Source organism: Pholis gunnellus (genome assembly GCF_910591455.1).
Source record: "Pholis gunnellus genome assembly, chromosome: 9".
NCBI classification, from domain to species: domain Eukaryota; kingdom Metazoa; phylum Chordata; class Actinopteri; order Perciformes; family Pholidae; genus Pholis; species Pholis gunnellus.
Window position 1 is genome coordinate 247333 of NC_136535.1, and position 21833 is coordinate 269165.

At 41.4% G+C, this 21833-nt stretch overlaps 2 protein-coding genes across 2 annotated transcripts; one reads left to right on the top strand and one right to left on the bottom strand.

Moving 5' to 3' along the window:
- Positions 1-5317: 5317 nt before the first annotated feature.
- aqp11 (aquaporin 11) lies at positions 5318-8799 on the top strand (the record flags this gene model as incomplete). Its single annotated transcript, XM_079166656.1, has 3 exons — positions 5318-5915; positions 7523-7639; positions 8699-8799. The coding sequence occupies 3 exons, from the start codon at positions 5318-5320 to the stop codon at positions 8797-8799; spliced, it is 816 nt and encodes a 271-aa protein (XP_079022782.1).
- A 3201-nt stretch (positions 8800-12000) lies between these two features.
- Positions 12001-21210, bottom strand: clns1a (chloride channel, nucleotide-sensitive, 1A; the record flags this gene model as incomplete). Its single annotated transcript, XM_079165924.1, has 6 exons — positions 20685-21210; positions 19753-19889; positions 17067-17195; positions 15742-15852; positions 13889-14062; positions 12001-12071 (listed from the first exon to the last, which is right to left on the bottom strand). Exons 1-6 carry the CDS (start codon positions 20801-20803, stop codon positions 12001-12003), a joined length of 741 nt encoding a protein of 246 aa, XP_079022050.1. The 5' UTR covers positions 20804-21210.
- Positions 21211-21833: the final 623 nt, after the last annotated feature.

Consider the following 21833-nt stretch of genomic DNA (forward strand, 5'->3'; position numbering starts at 1 on the left):
CAATTATCAAAATAGTAGCCGGTTAATCAAATGTTTCTAGTCTAACATGAGTGAAAATCAGGATTCACTGTGTTAACCCAATCTTTTCTATCAGGACCAAGAACATACGTCATTATAATAATTAATTTATCATTCTTTCATATGAATGGAAACGAGCATCGACACAACAGCTGAACGTCTAATCCTTGGCTCAAATATAAGAAAGATATAATTAATTTATCTGTAGGAACCATCAAATATCGAATAGAATGAATACATGTAATATTGTGCTACACTCACTTCAGTGGAGTCTAAGCTAGTTCAACTAGGCTCCATTCCAATTCACACACATGTGAGCTACAGCAGAGGTTTTCAGACTGAGGTGCTGGAGCTCTCTGACTGGGTTTGTCTTTTGGCTGCCACCAACACTTGTTTAAGCAGCTTCCTTACAGCTTTGCATTATCCTGGAAACCGGTCACTCAGATGAGGAAATACACTTTTTATAACAGGGAGCAAAGGGCAACGCCAGCCCAACTCAGCTGTATGACCGGACAGAGCCCCAGTACATTAATGACAGATTACTGTGAACGCACCGTAGAAAACTACTACTTTACAGTGATTAATGATACAGCAGGTGATGTGAATCTGCAGGAAGCAGTACAATTAACAGTGGTGGAAGAAGTTCTCTTATGTAAAAGTAGCGATACCACAGTGTACAAATACTCTGTAACAAGTAAAAGCCCTGCAATCAAATATAAATAAAAGCGTTAACATCAAAATATACTTAAAAGTACCAAAAGTAAAAGTACTCATTGTGAAGAATAATATCTATATTCTATTATTGGATTATAATCATTGATGCATTCACGTGCTCATCGCTCTAATGGTGCATCTAAGGTGGGGCTAATTCTATAGACTTTAAATAATGCAGGGGAAGCTTGTCAATTTCCTCCTAGGATTCAATTATTTATTCAGAATGTATTTGTTTATTATTTTATGTTTTATTAAATCCATCCGCAAGGTAACAAGGAACTTTAGTCATCAAATAAAAGAAGTAAAAGTAAAAAAATAAATACAGTTTTTGCCTCTAAGATGTTGTGAAAGAGAAGTATACTGTAGCAGAAAATGAATATTATCCAGTTAATTAAGTTAAAGTACCTAAACATTGTACTTAAGATGCATTTAGAATAGTTACTTTGCGCCACTGGATATTAAATTAATCTTACAACAGATCATTTACGAGATGATATGAGCGGATCAAACACTTTAGTACATATTATAAGAGCTTAGACATAAACTACATCATTTTCTATTCTCGGGCAGCAACAGAGAGGCTTCGGACTCGCGTGGACTTGCTGATGAATCACGTCAGACTTTGTGGTACGTTTCAGAGATTGGTAAAGTGGATTTATTTCATCCAGTCATTCTTTCATTCATTCCATACTCGCCCTGCCGTGTTCACGTATTGACCAGCAGAAACTCCCATTTTATCAGAGCCATCTGGTAAACTGGGAGGACACCTACACATAAAACATATATAAATATATATAATGGCACCAAACATCCACCATCGGACTGTAATAACCTCGTCGTGGCTGACTTCGAGCCGGCTGTGTGCGGGGCCTGCTTGGTACCGGGGCGTTAATATATGGATGCAGATACAGAATAATAGTGTGGTGCCCCCCCCCCCACCCCACCCAGCCAGCCTACAGTAAAGCATTTTCCCCTTCCTATTCACGGGTAAACGAGCCCCTCATTCCCAACCGCACCATGCCCGGCTGAGAACGGAGATGAACGGCTACGTTTAAGGGTTTAGGAACAAAGTGGGAAAAGGCTCACTCACCACTTGTCTGTTTGCAAAAATGTAAAAATCCCAGAATGCGGCGTGATAATTTTCCGACACCGGGACACAACGTCTCGTGTATTCGGTGAAACTCTGTTCTCCTCCCGGTTCAGCTCCGCTCCGCTCTATCGCCCTCCTGGCTGGATTTTAACAGTAAACTTGCCGATTCCAGGCTATTGTTAGCTAGGCACGGAGAAGCCTGCTGCACAGAAACACCCGCCCCCTTCAACGGCGCTCCGGACACGCCATTGGCTACTGGTATGACCACCTGCCGCCGATTGGCCGGTGCGCACAGAGTCCGGGGCGGGGCGCGGCTCATTGCTCGAGAGCGAGCGGTGAGGCGTTCACAGCCGTCGGGGGAAAGTCAACATTGCAGCTTACCTCTAAACTCTGGCTGAGGACGTTACATTCAGGTGTAACTCGGCCAGTGGGTGACTCACATGTTTTTAGCTTATATATTTAGATACCAACGCAATTGGTATTTGAAAAAGACAGCTTTTACAGATCATGCTCTCATGGATGTCCACTGCATGGAAAAAAAGATATAATAAGATAAAAACGTACTCAGATTTAGTGATGTTTAAATGAGTACTCTGGTTGGGTAAAATATTTCTGCTTTATTGTCTTGTTTAGTGACATTCAGTGGAGGACAAAGTACTTTTACGTCAAAAAAGTAGCAATGCCATAATGTAACGGTGGAGCTAAATTAGAGTATAAGTATCAAGTACCAAGAAATGGAAACACTCAAGGAAAGAACAAGTACCTCAAAGTTGTACTTAAGTAGACTACAATACTTTAGTAGGTGTTACTTCCCACCATCGATCAAAAACTTTATAGAAAAAAAGAATTTATAAAGAATATAATTTACCACAAGTACTTTATATCACATGACTCATTAATAAGACAAAGATGAGGGAAAAGATAGTAAATAAAGAACGTTTGAGGTGTAAAGATAAATATTGCAAAGTTTAATCAATTAAAATAATCATGATAATAGTTATAATAATAATGTGATCTACATATATTGAACATACATTAAACTACATATAATTAATATAATATCCAGTAAAATATAATGTATATCAAGGGACTTTACATTCTGTACAGAATACGACTTTTCCTTGGACCCTCAATTCAGATAAGAAAAACATTAATGGGGAACGTCCTTTGGAAAAAATCTATTTAGACATCATTTTGATTTCTATTCCAGCAAAACAATAACCAGTTGTTGAATCCTTGAAGGCATCATGTATTGTCTCCTCACAGCACACGTGTTCATTAACATTATGAAGGTACCGCACTAAATGAGGAGAATAGAGAGACAGCGACATCTAGTGGCGACATCTACACAACTTGAAAAAGGTATTGAGGAAATAAATCATAAATACCACACGGGACTGTGACTGGTCAGCTTGGGCTGCTTTGTGTTTACTTCTACAACTTTGTGATGCTCTTAGAAATTGTTGTTTCTCTCATAGTGAGTGAAAAAACCTTGGATTTTTCCTCCATGCAATGATGATACTCAGACCTTCCTGCTATTGCTGTCTATCTCAAAATATGTTAAAAGGAGAAAAATCATAACAAACTTTTACAGTGCTTGTGTACATACATTTGAGTATCTTGAGTGGCTACCAACCCGCAAACTATGAAATAAAACAACCCAGTCAGTTGTTTTTTAGCTGCCTGCATCAGAAAACATGTAATTCAACAAACCAATCAGATTTGGCTCCTCTTCCTATGTCACATGCAGGCTCATTACAATATTCTGTCCCCATCTGAGTATAGCCATGGCTTTAGAACTACATTTGCAAAGGTGCACCAAATTGTTCTCGCTAGCCAATCAGAGCAGACTGAACTTTTTTAGGAGGGGGGCTTAAAGAGACAAGTGTAAAACGTTTCACACAGTGGTGAATACAGGTATATTCAGACAGAAAAGTAATGTTTTCTTTAAGCATTAAAGCATGTAAACGTATATTCCAGTACCCAAACTATGAACATGAATCAGTGGGAGTTATAAATTAAACATAGGATGCTATAAGGCCGCATTGTGGGAAAATGTAGGAACCAGCTGTTTTGAAGATCTAATTTGATTTTGCCTTTTCTTTTTTAAATCTGTCTTGTGCAAGTCCCCTTACTTCAGTGAAAATATTCTAGAGTGCTCCTTTAATGTGAGTGATGTGGGGAATTCTAAGGCAACTATTTCTCACCAATACAGGTAGCACCAGAATAAAGAGACATGTCTGTGATGTGCTACTTTAAAAACAGACAGTGTGAAATTCCTTTGAGATATATTTATTGTATTTATTTTTTCTTATCTCTCTCTTACTCTACCCAATCACAAACGTAGATACGTTCACACTTTATGTCTCTCTCTCTCTCTCTCTCTCGCTCTCTCTCTCTCTCTCTCTCTCACACACAGAAGTGCAGAAGAACTTATCATCACCAAAAGGGAAAGTGACTCTTACACCTTCGAGCTCCCTAGGGAGGCCAACTCCTGCCTTACTGTAAATGTGTTTGTGAGGACGAGCTTGTCCTGTGGAACGTCTCTAACCTCTGACCTCAGGTCTGAGAGCTCCACAGCACCTGAAGACCTGAAACAATGACTTTCAGTTGTCAGCAGGGAGAAAACTTCTTCTTACACAATCCACAACCTGACCCATTCAGTCCCGACCTGTACACCAAGAGGAGTGAAGAGACAGCTGGTGCCAAGAGCATGGCATGGGAGAAAGACGCCATGAGGTACCCATATCCTCTCAGGTTTTAAGTAGTCGCATCTTAAAGAAAGAATGGGGAACTCTGACATGACACGCATCTCTTATTAATTATCTGAAACATATAATAATATATACTTTAAATTATTTAATTCCATGACAGCATCCACAGACCAGTTAGTGTTTCCCCAAAATGATTCAGCTTAGTCTAACTTGTCTGCTGCTCAACAGTGACATTATTTTGGATTTTGTACCTGCTTTTAAATTGTTTGTACACACATTGTAACAAAATAATCAAATAATGTACACAACTCTGGCTCAACATAATCAGTTGTGGGATAAATCTGCATATGCCATTTGGAGTCAAATGTAAACCAGATGAAGACTGAGGAAGAGGACGTGCAGAGAGGGATGAGACGACGGGGGAGTGATAAGGGAGAGGAACGGCAAGAAATCAGAGAATAGGAGGATAGAGGAGAGTGGGGCCGGGGCTAATGAGGGAGGAGATGGGAAAGGAAAAGAGGGGACAAAGGGAGGGAGAGGAGGAGGAAAACTGCGGAGTTCAGGCACTTCCGCACCATGTGAGTTAACGGGACTGAAGCCCGTGCATCCTCCGGGATAAAGCAGCAGCCCCAGAAAGCCCCGCACAGCAGAGGCTTCCATCGGACAGAGGAAGCGGCATACAGCGATAGCGGCAGCAGCAGCGGCAGCGGGCACACAACGGAAGGTCAGCGGCTGAAGGCACGGAAAATCCGCCGACACAGAGCGCGGACCTGCCGCGAACATGACAGCGGACGTGGCGGTGTCTCTGTCGGTACTCACGGGGATCGTCGCGCTGAGCGACGCGACCCGCAGGTTGATGACCAGGGCCCTCGCGGACACCGGGCTCTCCGTGTACGCGGTGGAGCTCGTGTCCACCTTCCAGCTGTGCTGCTGCACCCATGAGCTAAAGCTGCTGTCCGACGTGGGCGGGATCGAGCCTCGCCTCGCGCTCACCTTCACATACCTGGCGGCCGTGGTCCACGCGCTCACCTTCGGTGGGGCCATCGGCAACCCCTCCGGAACGCTCGAGCACGCGTACCACGCGAGGTTGTCGGGCGGGTGCGCCCTGCGGCGAATCGCGTGCCAGTTTGCCGCGGCGGCCGCCGCGCGAGTCGCGGTGCCGGGGATTTGGGGTGTCGGGTTGTCGGGACTACACGCACGGCACAAGCTGCTCGGCTACAGGTGCATCAGCGCCATCCGCGCTCCGCTGCCCAAGGCCGCCGCGGTGGAGCTCGCGTGCACCTTTGCGGTTCAGACCGCCATAACGCACACGCGAACGGTGGAGGAGAAATACCGCGTGCACGCGGTGGCTGCGGTCATCGCGACAGTGGTTTATGCAGGTATGACGCTGACTCTACTCTATTCACTTGTTCCTCTTTGATGATAGTGGTGTATGAGTCTGAGATAGCACAATTTTCAGTTTCTTGCTGAATAAATTGATAGTTAAATGATAAATAATGACATAATGCTGGCCTCATACTTTACCCATCCACACAATAAACAAATCTTATACATTTGAACTAAAAACTGCTCGCCAGCTAAAGTAGGCTACTTGAATATTTTAGCCTACTTAAGTTAAAAGGCTAAAAGTAAACCCTTGTAACTTTAAAGCAGGGGAAGGCAACTTTAGGCACGCCTGCCAATGGCAAACTAGCAACAAGTGTGCAAAAGCTTTTTTTGCAAATGTTGAAGTGCCCTCTCATCCTCAGCCTTTGTGCCCCAGTATAACTAGTCCACTAAGCCTCTATATGTCCCATTATAACCAGTCCACTCAGCCTCTATGCAGCCTCTATGTCCCGCTATAACCAGTCCACTCAGCCCCTATGTCCCGCTATAACCAGTCCACTCAGCCTCTATGTCCCAGTATAACCAGTCCACTCAGCCTCTATGTCCCAGTATAACCAGTCCACTAAGCCCCTATGTCCCGCTATAACCAGTCCACTCAGCCTCTATGTCCCGCTATAACCAGTCCACTCAGCCTCTATGTCCCGCTATAACCAGTCCACTCAGCCTCTATGTCCCGCTATAACCAGTCCACTAAGCCTCTATGTCCCGCTATAACCAGTCCACTCAGCCTCTATGTCCCGCTATAACCAGTCCACTCAGCCTCTATGTCCCGCTATAACCAGTCCACTAAGCCTCTATGTCCCGCTATAACCAGTCCACTAAGCCTCTATGTCCCAGTATAACCAGTCCACTCAGCCTCCCACTCCTCACAGGCCTAATACACCTGAAAGCAGGTACTGTGAGCATTTTTGGCATTTAGCATGTTAGCAACCCTTGTCACATCATAGGTGTGTTTGATTGGATCACTGAGTGTGCTCACAGGGTGGTGCATTAAATCACGGATTAAGGTAGATGCAACCTTTTATTTTTTTACTAGGCTTCCGCGGTAGGCTACAATAATGCTAATCTATCCTTGCATTGTATTTTTTTTTACTGGCCAAGGGGCAATATTTTTTCCCCACTATGGCAAAGATATACCTTACTCGGCCTGTGATTGGCTTACCCTGAACTCCAAACGTTCTCACTCATAACGAAACCTAACCAACCAACGAAGGCAACAAGATGAATCTCGAAGATATTTAACTCACCATCTGCAGACGGAACTTTCGTAGATACAATACATAATATATACTAATCATACCATTTTTGCACTCACTATCCTGTTTCACTTTATCAGAAAAGCAAACTTACGATACATACTGACTTCTTTGTAGCTTTTTTCAGCATGAACACACTTTATAAGCAACAACCTACAGAATTAGTATGTAGCCTCTTATTAGCTGTTTTAAAATTGGTGAACTCAAAATATAAATATTCATCTTCCTACCACGACTTTAAGAGCACATTCAATGTGTCTGTTTAGGAGTTGTAAACGAATGGACAGTTGCTGCAGGTTTGGTCCTACAAAAGTTCATGAATGTGTGTTTGTGTGTGCGTCCAGGTGGAAGTGTGACAGGAGCAGTGTTGAACCCGGCGCTGGCCTTCTCCACACAGTTCCCCTGCAGTGGAAACTCCTTCCTGGACTACTGCCTGGTCTACTGGCTGAGCCCGCTGCTGGGTAAGACCCACTGATGCACACCGATATCAGGGAACCTGCAGGTCGTAAAACGAACACAATATTGATGTCAGTTTCCTCATCAAAAAAGTATTTTTATGTTAAAAAGAAATCTGATAATTTGGAAATAAAACAAGAAGAAGACTTATTAATCACTTCAAGGGACAATGTGTACGTTTTAGTGGCATCTAGTGGTTAGTGGTTAACACTGGCTCTCGTTTGTCCGTTCTGGGCTGCTGTAGAAACATGGCGGTGCAAGATGGCGGACTCCGTGGAAGACGACTGGCTACCTACGTAGATATAAATGGCATACGATTATTAGTTTCGGGTGATTAAATAGTTATGAATATTATATTCAATATCTGCCAATAACCCCCCACCCAAATGTTACACACTGTCCCTTTAAACAAAACTCTAACAAACCCGTTCTCTCTGACGGCAGCTGGAACAAACACATCAAATATTTAGGAAATTACGTGTTAATGGTTTATCATCAAAAACTGACATCTTTTACTAGACTAAAAGTAGCAATACTACAGAGTAAGAGTACCTGTTACAAGTAACAGTCCTGCTTGACTTCAGCAGGTACAGAAGTATCCGCATATACTTAAAGTAGTACAAGAAAAAGTCCTCATTATGCAGAATGGCCTATTTCAGAATAATGTATATCATATTTTAATAAATTATGTTTTCATCACTTTAATATTGCAGATGGAAAAGGTGAAGCTCATTTTAATTACTTAATATAGTGCTGGGTAATTTATTCATAGGTCATAATATATTAGATGATATATTTTGTATTAATAATCCAAATCAGAGTAAAAAAATACAATATTTGTCTCTGCGATATAGTGAAGTAGAAGTATAAAGTAGCATAACATGGAAGTGTTCAAGTACATTACAACTACCACAAAACTGGATTTAAGTACAGTACAGTTCTTGAGGAAATATTTCTTTAAAATCTGCTAATTTCTAAAGAAAAGTAAAAGTTTGTTCTTTAAAGCAGATCCAATCTTCTCTAAACATTTACATTGTTCATCTTCTTCATGTTTTCGTTTGCAGGCATGATGAGCTCAGTGCTGCTGTTTGATAAACTCGTCCCTCTGCTGTCGGGGAAGTCTTCCTCTCTCCATCTCCCCCTAGAGACCAAGAAGAGGACATGAGGAACGTGGACATTTCAAACCCAGAGCACATGTGGTGGATGTTGACTGACACACTGTTAACCCACAGCTGATTCTAGTCACAAGTTAGAAAACTTTCTTTTGTTTAAGACTTCAAGACCTCAAGAGCACTTTTTAGAAGCTAAACAGAAAACTAACTTAGCGTCTAATTTTAGTGTTCTTCGTAAGATAGATCTCATTTACAAAGCATGTGCAAATTGATTGACACATATTTTAACATAAAAATCATTTAGTTTTCACTCATCTGATCCAAAAATCCTTTAGAAACATCAACACTTCTGTTTTTTCAGATCACCACCCCGGAGCCAAAATCACCTCTGCAACTATTGAAATGACACACTGGAAATGTCCAATATCTGTCACTGAAACATCAGTTAACAAGGGTTTTCCCTGTACTTGCATGACTTTTAGGCAGATTACACTTTTAGGCAGATATGGCGATAAACTTTATTTGTATAATCTTTTTTTAACACATTTAAAAATGCTTAACAGAGAAAATGTATCTTTAATAATTTGTGTCTATACTTAATGTGACATTGCAGAGCCAAGCACAGTGTAGGAATGTACAGTACACGGGTCCATGTACGCACAGATAAAACTGGTGCCTTTGAATTCTCTGGAAAAAGCTGGAAAGGCAGATTAAACCATCTTGATGGACCCCATTTTGAAGTAACGATTGATTGCTCAGTGAGGTTGCAAATTACAACCGACTGAATCCCGCTCCACAAGTGTGTCGGAGAACTACGGTGGCCTTCAGGTAACATAAAACATGTGAAAGGCTCTCTCTAGAGACGGTGTTTTGTCCGTTCTGGGCTATCATAGAATGCATGCAGAGTCCTACTGCTCCACTTGTAGGACGCGTTCCACACACGTTACGCAGGTTGCTAGGCTACCACTTTTGGTGTACATATTGGCTGTACGTGGATGTCCGTACAGAACCTTTGCGTACACCCTCTGATGACAAAACCTATGTCTTGGGGACCATCGCATACTCGTAGATGGGGAAACCATAACCTTAGCTACAAGCCACCGACTCCTACATCGCTACGTTGAGGGATTCTCAAAAACCTAGATTTTTAAAATTTGTTTACGTGCAAAGATTGGTAGCAGCCGGTGGCTCAGATTGCACAAAAAGGTAGCGCTATGATGTCTGATGTTACAGGGACTGAGAAATGCAAATGCCACTGCTGGGATTGTACACTTTTTACTTAAATGTATGCATATGGTGGTGTTCTTTATACTATTAAAATGTTCCTAAAATTAAGATAAAAAAATAACAAAAAATCTATATTAAATGATAACCCCTGTATCACGATACGCCAGTGGTGGGCTGTCAGGGCCTGCAAAGCCTTCTCTGCTGGCCTAAACAGAATCACAAAGTTATAGCTATTTTATAATTTAATATTTTTTCTTAAATACATTACATTTTTTCTTATATGCATTATAATTTATAAAAATATTTTTCCATTATCTTATTTTCTCATTGCACAGCTACTGTCTTCCTCAGTTGCTCTGCTTCCACTGCAGCTTGTTTTAAGTAGAGCTTTTATCCAATCAGATTTCACCTCTGTGTCTCTAGGTAGAAGAGAGGCCCCAGGCCTGCAGACTCACCAGTGCCTCCATGTGCAGTTTAAGTGAATGGGGACGATATTGTTGATTGTCATAGTCTTCAACCAATCAGATCTTTAGATTGACATTCTTTGACGCGCCAGAGCGGCCTGCAGGCCTACAACTACGTCAGCATTACGTGCAGCTCTGTTTGCAGCAGCAGCAGCACTGCAGTGAGATTCGGCGTGTGCTGTGATTGGTCAGTGGGCGAGCACGTGACTATTGTGAAATGAAATTTACAGCAGAGGCTTATTCCTTAGTCGGAGTAGTAAGAGTTCAAATTGAAAGATATGGATGAAATTATGATATTTTTTGCATTTAGCTTGGTGTAGATTTTTTTTTTTTACCTAGCTTTGTTTTTTAACACTCAATGGCTGAAATCGGAAGAGAAACGGATTTGTGAGTTGGGATTTAACATTAATCGTTTTTTTACATCTAATATCTGAATGGCCTGAGTGTGTAGCAGAATGCGTGTTGCTGCTGTTGTTTTTCCGTTAAGCTAGTTAGCCTAGCCTTCCAGAACACTTGCAGAGCATCAGCTGTTTTTGTTCCGGTTCAGAGTTCACACAGACCGCTGTCTCCTAGTGAGCGCAGAAAACATATTTCCTACAATTTAAGCTTCTGCATTTTCCAAATGCACTAGTATTATTCGGTTTATAAGCCTCGTACCGAACGGTTTAATACAAATACATAAAATATAGTTACAGCCCAAGAAACGAATAATAACCCTAGCTGTGGCACCATCATGTGGTTATAAGGTGATATTTCAGCAGTGAGGGCCCAGGTATAAAATGCACGGCCCGCCCCTGCGATATGCATCATATGGCCAGATTCTTGCCAATGCACAGCCCTATTTGCACCACCCCTCCCCCTCATATTGTATTATATAACTAAATATTGTTGGTTAAGGCTTTTAACCCTCGATATAATCAGAAGAAATTGAACAAAAACAAAAGTGATACAAAAACTATGCATTTATTGACATTTTAATACAAAGACATTTGTTTTCCTCTGCAGGAAAATCAGATATTAAATTGGTCGTTAGGTACAAAACAGAAACTCATAGTTTTGTTTTTACAGTTACCGGGATCTGGCCTTTCAGGGCTGCATCTCAATAGTGTACAGTAGCTGATCTGACTGTTTACGGCAAACTTTATTCATATGGTTTGGACAAATTAGTAGAGATGAATGCGAGCAGAAAAACAACAACATGCAACACGTGAGCTCCGATGCAACGAGAGGAAATGTAGCAAGCTACAAAAAAAGACTAGCGAGATGATGATAAGTACATGGGGGGAAAAGGTTTGTTTGAGAAGAGAGTACGAGTAAGAGCTTAAGAGAAGTGCTGCTGTCCTCCAATCCCATGATGCAACACTGCATCAGTGCTTCAACTGGCTGCTGAGATGCCTTCCATCTACAGAAAGAGTCAGATAACGCATGAATGAACCAGACCGCTCACATTCTCATCAATCGTGTGTTTACAAAGATGTTTTTTGAGGTTGTATCATCATTTTAAGGTTCTGTTCTTGCTGCTTGTGATATCTTTTATTACACTTTAAAGTCTCACTGTTGTCGTTACCAGTGCTCGACGTCTGCATCCTCAAACTGACCGGCCTCCAACTCTGCTGCATCCACCTCCATGCCGTCTGTGAACAACAACAAGCACACTCAATTTTAACAGCATCCCATAAACAAAATCTAGTGAGATCAGCTGTTGTGTTTTTCTTTCTCACTGCAGATATGTGTAACAGAACACAACAAAGCATCCAATAGTCTTCATTCTTTGAATTGCTTTTTCTTCAGATCTCGGTGAAGCTACATTTCTCAGTTTTTCACAGAATTCAAACAAACTATTGAATGCTGGAAACGTTTCCTTCTCTCTACATTTTTTTTTACTTTAAATCAGGTGTCAATCTCTGAAAAGTGAAGCCAATGCTGAAGTGTCTTGAAACGTATATTCTCTCTACAGACTCCTCTGGTTGTATAGAAATCTATGAGAAAATGACTACTTCTCTGTTGATTTATTACCTCAGTAAACATTGTAAACATGAGTCTAATATTGTATCATTTATATTAGAATAAAAACTTTGAATATCAAAGGTTGATTTGCAAAAACACAAAAGCAGAGGTGTGTTGGACCCTCCATTGTTTAAACATTATTATGGGGCTGCTATTAAAACCTTATGCCACACTTATGCCAATACGGCACGGCTCTACTTAACTCCACTTGCTCTTCTTTGGTTTTCCATGAGCAAATCCTGCAGATAGTATCTGGTACTTATTTATTGTACCACCTTGGACGACTTTCCAAGCGAGCTGGAGTTAAAACACTGCAGACTACCGATCAAATACCGCAATATTTGTTTATTTACTCGACCCAGATTAAATAAATAGCAGCCCAAAAACTACTCTGTACACTACCCCGTGCACTTAGTAAAGGCAAAGGCAAAGAACCAGCGAGTGTCCCACTGCAGAAGATCTCACAGCAGTTTCACGCAGCAATGCTACGGCGACCGGCTGGTGGTAAACTGAGAGCAAAGAACGCTGACCACAGCGCTTCTCAAACAATTAAGCTTAAAGATTAAACTTCAAATCCCCCCAAACTATTTATTTCTCCCTAAAAACAACAAGCTCCGGACACTCTTGTGCCGTGTAGACTCTGCAGCACAACAGTGGACCTCAAATTCACTTGGGGGAAATGACATTGTGCAGGAGGAAATCTCAACTGCTTTTGATTTGTTTGTGAGCAAATGTTTGGGTGAACTGTTTAAAAAGGTAAGAGAAACCAGGGGCAGCTGCCGCTAGAGCGCAGAGCCCACCCCACCGGCCCAGACGCTCCAGACAGGAGCTGGGCGCATGCTTCACTTGGCAAACCCAAAAGTGAGAGCTTTGAATCCAATATGTACAGACATTCCAAGAACGTATATGTCCCGTCAATGGGTGTGTGATCAAGGTCTGGAATGTTGACTTAAAGAACTGGTGTCACTCATTGAATAATAAACATTTAAATCACAAAAAGAAGCAACATTCTCAATTTTAAATTTAAAAAATGTCACGTTTAATGTACAAATTGCCTTTTTAATGAACATATTGAATATTCCGCTGTTAATCTGAGGAGATGTAGGAGTGAAGAACTAATAGAGTATCAGATGATACAACTTAAGGTCATACACAAGCTTCATTAGTCAAACAGTAAATTATAGAGATCTTTTCCATCAGTGTCATCTCGTTGCAGGTGCAGTATAAATGCTCTGAACTTAAGATTTGAGTTAATTATCAATATGGTCCATTCTTATTCATCCCCAGTCTCTACAATCACCAGGCTGTGTGTGTGTGTGTGTGTGTGTGTGTGTGTGTGTGTGTGTGTGTGTGTGTGTGTGTGTGTGTGTGTGTGTGTGTGTGTGTGTGTGTGTGTGTGTGTGTGTGTGTGTGTGTGTGTGTGCGCGCGCGCGCGGACTCAAACCTTGGAATTCGCCGTTGGCTTCTTCGGTTCGGACCCCGGCCATGTGGTACTGCTGAGCGACCGACTGGGCCAACAGCCCCTCCAGCCTCTCCAGCGTGGCCTGGCCCTCCTGCGTGAGCGCCGACAGACCCTCGTCGTAGGTGTAGAAGGTGGGGACGTCAGCGTGGCCATGCTCTGTGGTGGAGGAGACGCAGGCTTTAAAACAGCAGACATGTGCTTGGTAGAGAATAAAGCAAAACTTTACTTGATCTCTATTTACAATTAAAGCATTTTTTATGTTTAAATACGGCATATAAATATAGGAAGGTTAAAGTAACCTGACCACCAGATGGTGTGATAAACCTCTGGTTCTGAAAAGTGAAGCCAATCGTGAAGAGCCCTAAACTTGCATTCTCTCTCAGATCCAGAGCGACTCTGGTTGTATGGAAGTCTATGAGAAAATGACTACTTCTCTCTTGATTTATTATTTAATAATGAAAACTGCTGGGCATTTGTAAGCTTTCAAAAATTAATTTGAATGACTATTGCAAATAACATAATGGTCTTGTGATTTTAGAGACCACTTCGAAATTTCTGATCATTTGAAGTGTCAATCAAGAGGTCTCGGACCCCCAGAGACCCCCACAGGTCCTCAAAGGACTCTGATTGGTCCGTGCTCTGGCTTACTGAACACAAAAGTAATTAGTTGAAGCCTGACAAGATGGGTTTTCATGCGATTGCGTGATCTCGGGACATTGCGAGTATCCAGCTACCGTGTGAAGTAAGCTTTTGAGTAAAGAGTTAACGAATATTGTTTATTTGGATCTCTGCACGGTTGCTAGCCGTCAAAAACAACAACAATGAAAACAACAAGTAAAAAGTAGAAAGTATAAACTGGAGACTTTTGCTAATACCATACAGAATACAGAATACAGAATACAGAATACAGAATACAGATACTTCAGAAAAGACATTTACAGTTTCTGCTTTTGCATCGGCACAAAGTAGTTGCTGCCCGACCATTTTTTTCCACCTACAAACTAAAGTCCTACAAAATCTGAAAAAGCATTCAGTGCCAACATTCAGTGTTTTTGATCATTGTTTTGTTCTGCAAAGGTTCAACGGGAGGCGTTTAGTCGTGTTTGTGTGAATGCTGGACATCTTACCTGCTTCTGCAACCACACAGTCCAGACGAGCAGGGAGACAAACAGACAGAAGGAGAACACGTCATATTATTAAAGTCAGTCCACAGCCTGTTATAGGGAGGAGAGGAGAGTGCAGCAGGTTCAACACAAAGTGGGAGGTGTGCAAATATAAAAGTAAACAAAAACAATAAAAAAGAAGGGGGGGGGGGGGGGTGCTGCTGCAGGCTTTACTTCTGTTGATGATGATGACACTATTTGTACTCTATGTTCACGATATAGTTATTCACTACATCCCGAGTAGAACAAGCAGCAAATACACATACAAGTATATGTATGAGTATATTTGATAGAAGTAGTAGCAGGTAGTCTTACAGATTGCTCACCATACAGCTGTCTTCACTTTCATGCTTTACAAGTTTCTATTGTCAGACAGCTTTTTCAATTCACCAATCAAAAAAAAAAAAATGATGTTTATCTTTTGAAAAACTGTATTCAAGACTTAATCTCATTTTTTTGACACAGAAATCTGTCGTATTTATTTGATCAGTTAATTGTTCACTATGTGTGAGCCCTGCCTTCGCCCAATGTCTGCTGGGATCGGTGCCGTTTCTGTTACTGAGAGTTCCTTTTACAGATCGGGAAATTAAGATTCATTTAGAAAGCGTTAAGTCTTATGACACTGTTGACCCGTTGCTCACAAACTGAGAACGTGTGTGCGCGTTTCCTCACCCGCCTCCTCCACGTTGTACTCTTCTCCTTCGAAGTCATTGTCGGAGTCGTCGTCCTCTGGGTCGGGATGCAGCGCCTGGCACTCGCACATCGCTGAGAACATGGACTCCACTGCATGGTGCGCACACACGCACACACACACGCACGCACACGCACACGCACACACACACACACACACACACACACACACACACACACACACACACACACACACACACACACACACACACACACACACACACATTAGAGGCAGTGCTGCCCCCCTGTGGTCAATTCAAGAATCTGTAATTTAAAGTGTAAACACTCACTATGCTCCGTTTCCTGTGTTACATGTATCTGCTTCTAAATCAGGGGTCAACGTTTTCAGGCCAAGGACCCCAAACTGATAGAGAGATGGAGCAAGGCCCCCCGACTAGATATATTGTATAAAATTGTGTTTTATATTAAACTGGGCCTAGTGCCATGTATAAACTGTTATTATGCATTCAATACTAAGCTATTCAAATAATACACAGTTTCATATATTCATGTTTTTATTTTAAACCACTGCCATTTAGAAACATACCTTGTCAACTGATACCAATGTCAATATCAACATTGTCTGTCATTTGCATGATAATCATGCATACAAGCTATTCAAAGACGTTATTTTAAACATAAATCTGGAAACTAAAATGAGTGATGGCCTAATAATGCCGCTGCCATGCATAAACATACCTGTTATCGCTCATACAATTATTGAACTATTAAAATAATGGACAGATTCATGTTTTGAAAAAAAAAAATTGTCTAATCAACCAAAGATTTCGCAGACCCCCTGTTGAAGACCTCTGTTCTAAATGATGTCCTCAAAGGTTATATTAAACCTGACTGTATGTTATGTTTTACCACAATGCTGCTGAAAAACAATTAAATAAGGAGTATCACCAAACCTACTGCATATCCAGTCGCAGTCATTTTCCTCTGATATTTTGTCCTGGTGTTGAATATCATATCATTAAAATAATGCATTAATCAAAGGAAAGTTTTTATAGCAGAATAATTCCTGTTAACTGTAAGAGAAACTTCAGCCTCTACTTGTTGTTAAGACAACTTGTTTGGACAATAACATTATCTTTGGTTTTACCAGAGGATCTGATATGATTAACATGCGTTCTGTCTGATCACTCATGTGCTTTACTTGTGGAGCTGTGACGTGGTCATGAAAACGTTATGAACAACTGATCAGCATGAAGATATGATCCTGGCTCAGGCAGTAAAAAACTAAAAATTACATATTTTAGTAAAAGGACCAGAATCAGTCCGACTCTCATCCGATCACTCACATGCCACCTTGTCGCTGGGCACAAACCGGATCTCTGTGATGACTCCTTCATCATCATCATCGCCGCTGTTACTGCTGTCGTCTTTTTCCTCATCGGCCGCTCTCTCTGCCATTTCTGTCCCGTTCTCACCTGCGAGATGACGGCGAGACATACCAAAGCAGTTAGAAGCTTCCCTTTCTGGTGTCTCACATGAACCGGTATGCATTACCAGGCGGCAACCTCCGGTTGAACTTTAAGAAGTGTCTTAAACCAACCCTGCCTCGTCCCTTTCAGTTGTCAAAGATATTCTACTCGAATTCGGAAAATATTCGGGTTACAAATTAAACTTTCATAAAAGTGAACTTCTCCCCATAAATGCGTTAGCCAAGGCACTACCACAATCTCTCTTTCCATTCAAGGTGACCACGGAAGGATTTTGATACCTAGGGGTGGTCATTACACCATCATTTAAAGATCTCTTCGCCAAGAACTTTCGTCCTCTTGTTGACAGCTGTAAATCCGATATAACCCGCTGGTCCGCTCTCCCCCTGTCCCTCATTGGCTGCGTCAACCTCATAAAAATGGTAATTCTTCCCAAATTCCTATATCTGTTTCAACATATTCCAATCTTTATGAAAACATTTTTTTTCGCCAACTAGATCAGACTATCTCTTCATTTCTGTGGGTTAATAAACCCCCTCGCATTAAGAAAGCAGTCTTACAACTTCTAAAAAGTCAGGCGGTTTAGCTCTACCCAATTTCATCCAATATTACTGGGCCTGCAACATCGGAAAGCTACGTCACTGGATGGATGATGGGCTAAGAAATGGCCCCCTGTGGGCCCAAATGGAACCAATAGTTACTAACTCTCTCAACATCTGGATACAATTCCGTAAACATTTTGGACTGGACAAACCTTCTACTTTGGCTCCAGTCTTTAGAAACCACTTATTCTCACCTTCTGTGTCTGACCCTACCTTTTGTACATGGCGCGACAAAGGCTTACGTAAAATTAAAGACTTTTATAAAGATGGAGACTTTATTGATTTTGCAGGACTGTCATCTAGATTCGACCTGCCTAAATCAAATTTGTTCCGCTTTCTACAGATTAGACACTTCATTAAATCCGAATATCCTCACTTTCCTAATCATCCCCCTGGATCTCTGATTGACTCCTTGCTTACTCTAGATCCTGCACGAAAACGCTCCATTTCAACTATCTATGGTCTTATTGACTCCCTTAACCCAGACCAGACATCTCATCTGAAACAGACCTGGGAAAGAGAAATTGGTAAGCCAATATCCGATAACTGTTGGGTTCGCATTCTGGCCTTATCCCACTCCTCTATTTGTGCGAGACACGGGCTGCTGCAATGCAAGGTTTTGTTTCGTGTACACTACACAAATGCCCGTCTGGCTAAAATCTACCCGAATATGAATGACAGCTGCAATAGGTGCAAACAGTCACCTGCCAACCATACCCATATGTTTTGGTCGTGCCCAAATTTAAAAGATTTCTGGGATCAAATATTCAATACACTTGGGACAGTACTAGGTAGAAAACTTGACCCCGAACAGCATTATTTGGAACTCAGCCGCCTGAAGTACTTGATCTGCCGTCGACAGGACGACGCATCCTGGCCTTTACGACACTTTTAGCTAGACGCCTCATACTATTCAAGTGGAAACACGTTCTCCTGCCTTCACATAACAGTTGGTTAATAGAGATCTTAAATCATATAAAACTTGAAAAGATCAGATTCTCACTTAGAGACTCCAATGAATCCTTCGAAGAGACCTGGAAACCTTTCATAAACTATTTGAAAGATGCTGCAATCCAAATAGTGAACTAACAGACTGAATGTAATATCCTGTATATCCCAACTTTTTGGGGGGTAGTCCTGTTTCTTCCTCTGTCTAAAGTATTTGTAAAATCGATAAAAAGATTTTAAAAGAAGTGTCTTAAAGCGGCATTCTCTATAGTGACCACCAGGGGGCGACTCCTCTGGTTGTATAGAAGTCTATGAGAAAATGACTCTACTTCTCTCTTGATTTATTACCTCAGTAAACATTGTAAACATGAGTTTATGGTCTCAATCTCTAATTTCAAGTCTAGTTTCAAGTCTACAGCATGATGTTCATTTAGTAAATTATGGTCCATTTAGAGTCAAACAGACCATAAAGCAGGGGATGCTTTAGGGCAGGCTTACTGTGATTGACAGGTCACTACCAGAGACGTATACGGCGTCTCTACGTCCCTCCTCTACATTCCAAATATGATAACTTCTGTTCACTGGTTGCAAAAAAATAACATGGCGAGGGCCGTAATCCAAGATGGCAATGCCGAACCCGAGGCTTCATAACAGCAGTTCACAAACCAAAGGATGACGTAATGATGACTACGTCCACTTCTTATATACAGTCTATGTGCATTACACAGTTTTGAGAATGAGCCACCAAACAGACATTGCATGTAAACATAGAAACAAAGTGGTGACCTGCTCATAGTCTCTTAGTCTCTGCGTGTGTTAGGTTAAGTTCCCACAAACTCCCTCAGAAACAGAACAGAACAGTTCTCCACACAAAAGAATAAAATGCGTTTTAGATGAAGGAACCGCAAGTAGCAGACTTCAAACAGGCCACGGTAAAAAGTCATCAATTGGCCCCCTATTATGATATCAAATGTTATACTTTGTGTCACTCTCACCTGTGAGTTTTCCGTTGACCATGACGTACAGGTGCTCCTCTGGGTACGCGCTGACGTCCCTGGAGACGGCGTGCAGGCCGATGGTGGGGTAGTCCAGAGAGAAACCCATCCCAGAGCCGTCGAACCACAATAGACGCCTGCACGGAAACAAATGCACAGCTGTTGTTGGTTCATAAAGGGTGCAGCACATAATGTGAGGTGCATTTAATGACATTTGACAGTGGCAGGAAACATGGGAACAGAGGGAGATGACAAAGCTGCAGGACCCACAAACACGTTCAATAGTTTTCATGACTTTGGAAACCTTCAACCTTTATTACAAATTCACTGATTGTTTTGGGCAAAAACTAATCAGTATTTTCTCTTATTAATCAATTACCTGCGTAAGTTACAAAATGTCAGAAAGATAGTATAAAAAATGCCTGTTGTAATTTTTCCACAGCCAAAGGTGAAATCTCCCATTCAGCTTAATATAAATGACAATGAAAAGCATCAAATGCTCACATCTGTGAAGCTGGAACTAGTAAATATATTTAATGTTTATGTTATGTTTGCTCTTTCAACAAAACAGACTATCAAAATAGTTTAACATTAATTTCCTGCCGATTGACTAAAACTACTTTAAAGTAAATGTATTGTTATTATATTTATATACATTTTCAATATAGGATTTTTTCTTGTAACAGAGTATTTTTGCAATTTTGTATTATTATTTGTAGGTACTTAAACGTTTTTCTAATTATTTTGAAAGTGACTACTCCGGAAGTAGTTAGCTCGAGGAGTGGCCATGTTTTGTCTGTTATTATTACACTTTCTATCCTGTATATTGGTCAAATTAAACGCAAGTTCTGTATTAAACACTGATTAAACGCTACTCTAAAACTGAACACGGCGGTTTAGGGACACAAACAAGCGCCACGTGCATCACTTACGCTTCGGCGACGTACAGCGTGCCGCAGCCCAGCTTATGGCCGTCCATCACCACTGTGGTCTCGGCTTGTTCGTGCCGCACTCCCTCGGTGGGCGGACGGAGGTTTCTCAGTAAAACCATCGTCCGTGCGACCGTTAACGTCTGCGGACCCGCAGGAGGAGGCGGCGGGAGAGGACAGAAATCAGACTCCGCTGTCAACAAGACGCTGCGTGACCTATTTCGTGCCACAAAAGCTCGCTAATTTCACCCGGGATAACCTTTTCAGTAAATGAACGCTCGGCAGCTGGAGAAAGCTAAACTGAGAGCCGGGCTGTGCGCTTATTCTCCGGGATTAACAGGACCAGTCGGAGCCTTTCAGTAAACCGACAGGGGCGGTGAGAAAGTCTCGAGATAAACACGTTAGCAAACTGTTGTTGAAGCTCGCGAAGTGTCGACCTTTCACGTCTGAAATATCGCGGCAAGATGTATCGAGGCAAAACGTAAAAACAAAAAGAAAAAGCCACGTGACCAGCACTTACAAACGTGGTTCGTAGTTACGTCTGTTTTTTTTAATTGTGACTGCAATACCAACTTTTAGGTGCATACCGCCACCTACCGTACCGGGGTATGTAGAGCAAGATAGAGTTTAAATTATTCTTAAAAGAAAATCTCTATTTGTTGTAAACGTAGCATTTCTACAATACATTTGACACCGTGCATACGTCTGTGTTTAGTCGTTTGAACTATATTATAATTATTTAATTTAAATGATTTCATCACGTACTGTCTTCAGCATCCATAGCAGCCACACCAACTTCTAAACTATGTAGTTACACACTGTAACCAGCAGAGGGCAGTGTACATGTTCATACCAGAGACAGCACAGACTGTACACGACTGTACCAAGCTGTAAAGACAGACATAATCAGTCAATCAAGCTTCCGGTGGAGCCATTCAAAATAAAATGCACACAAATTTAAAACAATACTCGAAGCCCCCACATGCCTTTCAAAGTCTGTCTTCTTGTTTGAAATTAAAATAAAAATAAAAAGACCAATTAAAACGCACAAAAATATTTACTTAATAGAAACATTTTGTTTAAATCAGGACATTAATTACTACATACAATACGTACATTCATAGAAAATAAACATAACTACATTAATAAAAC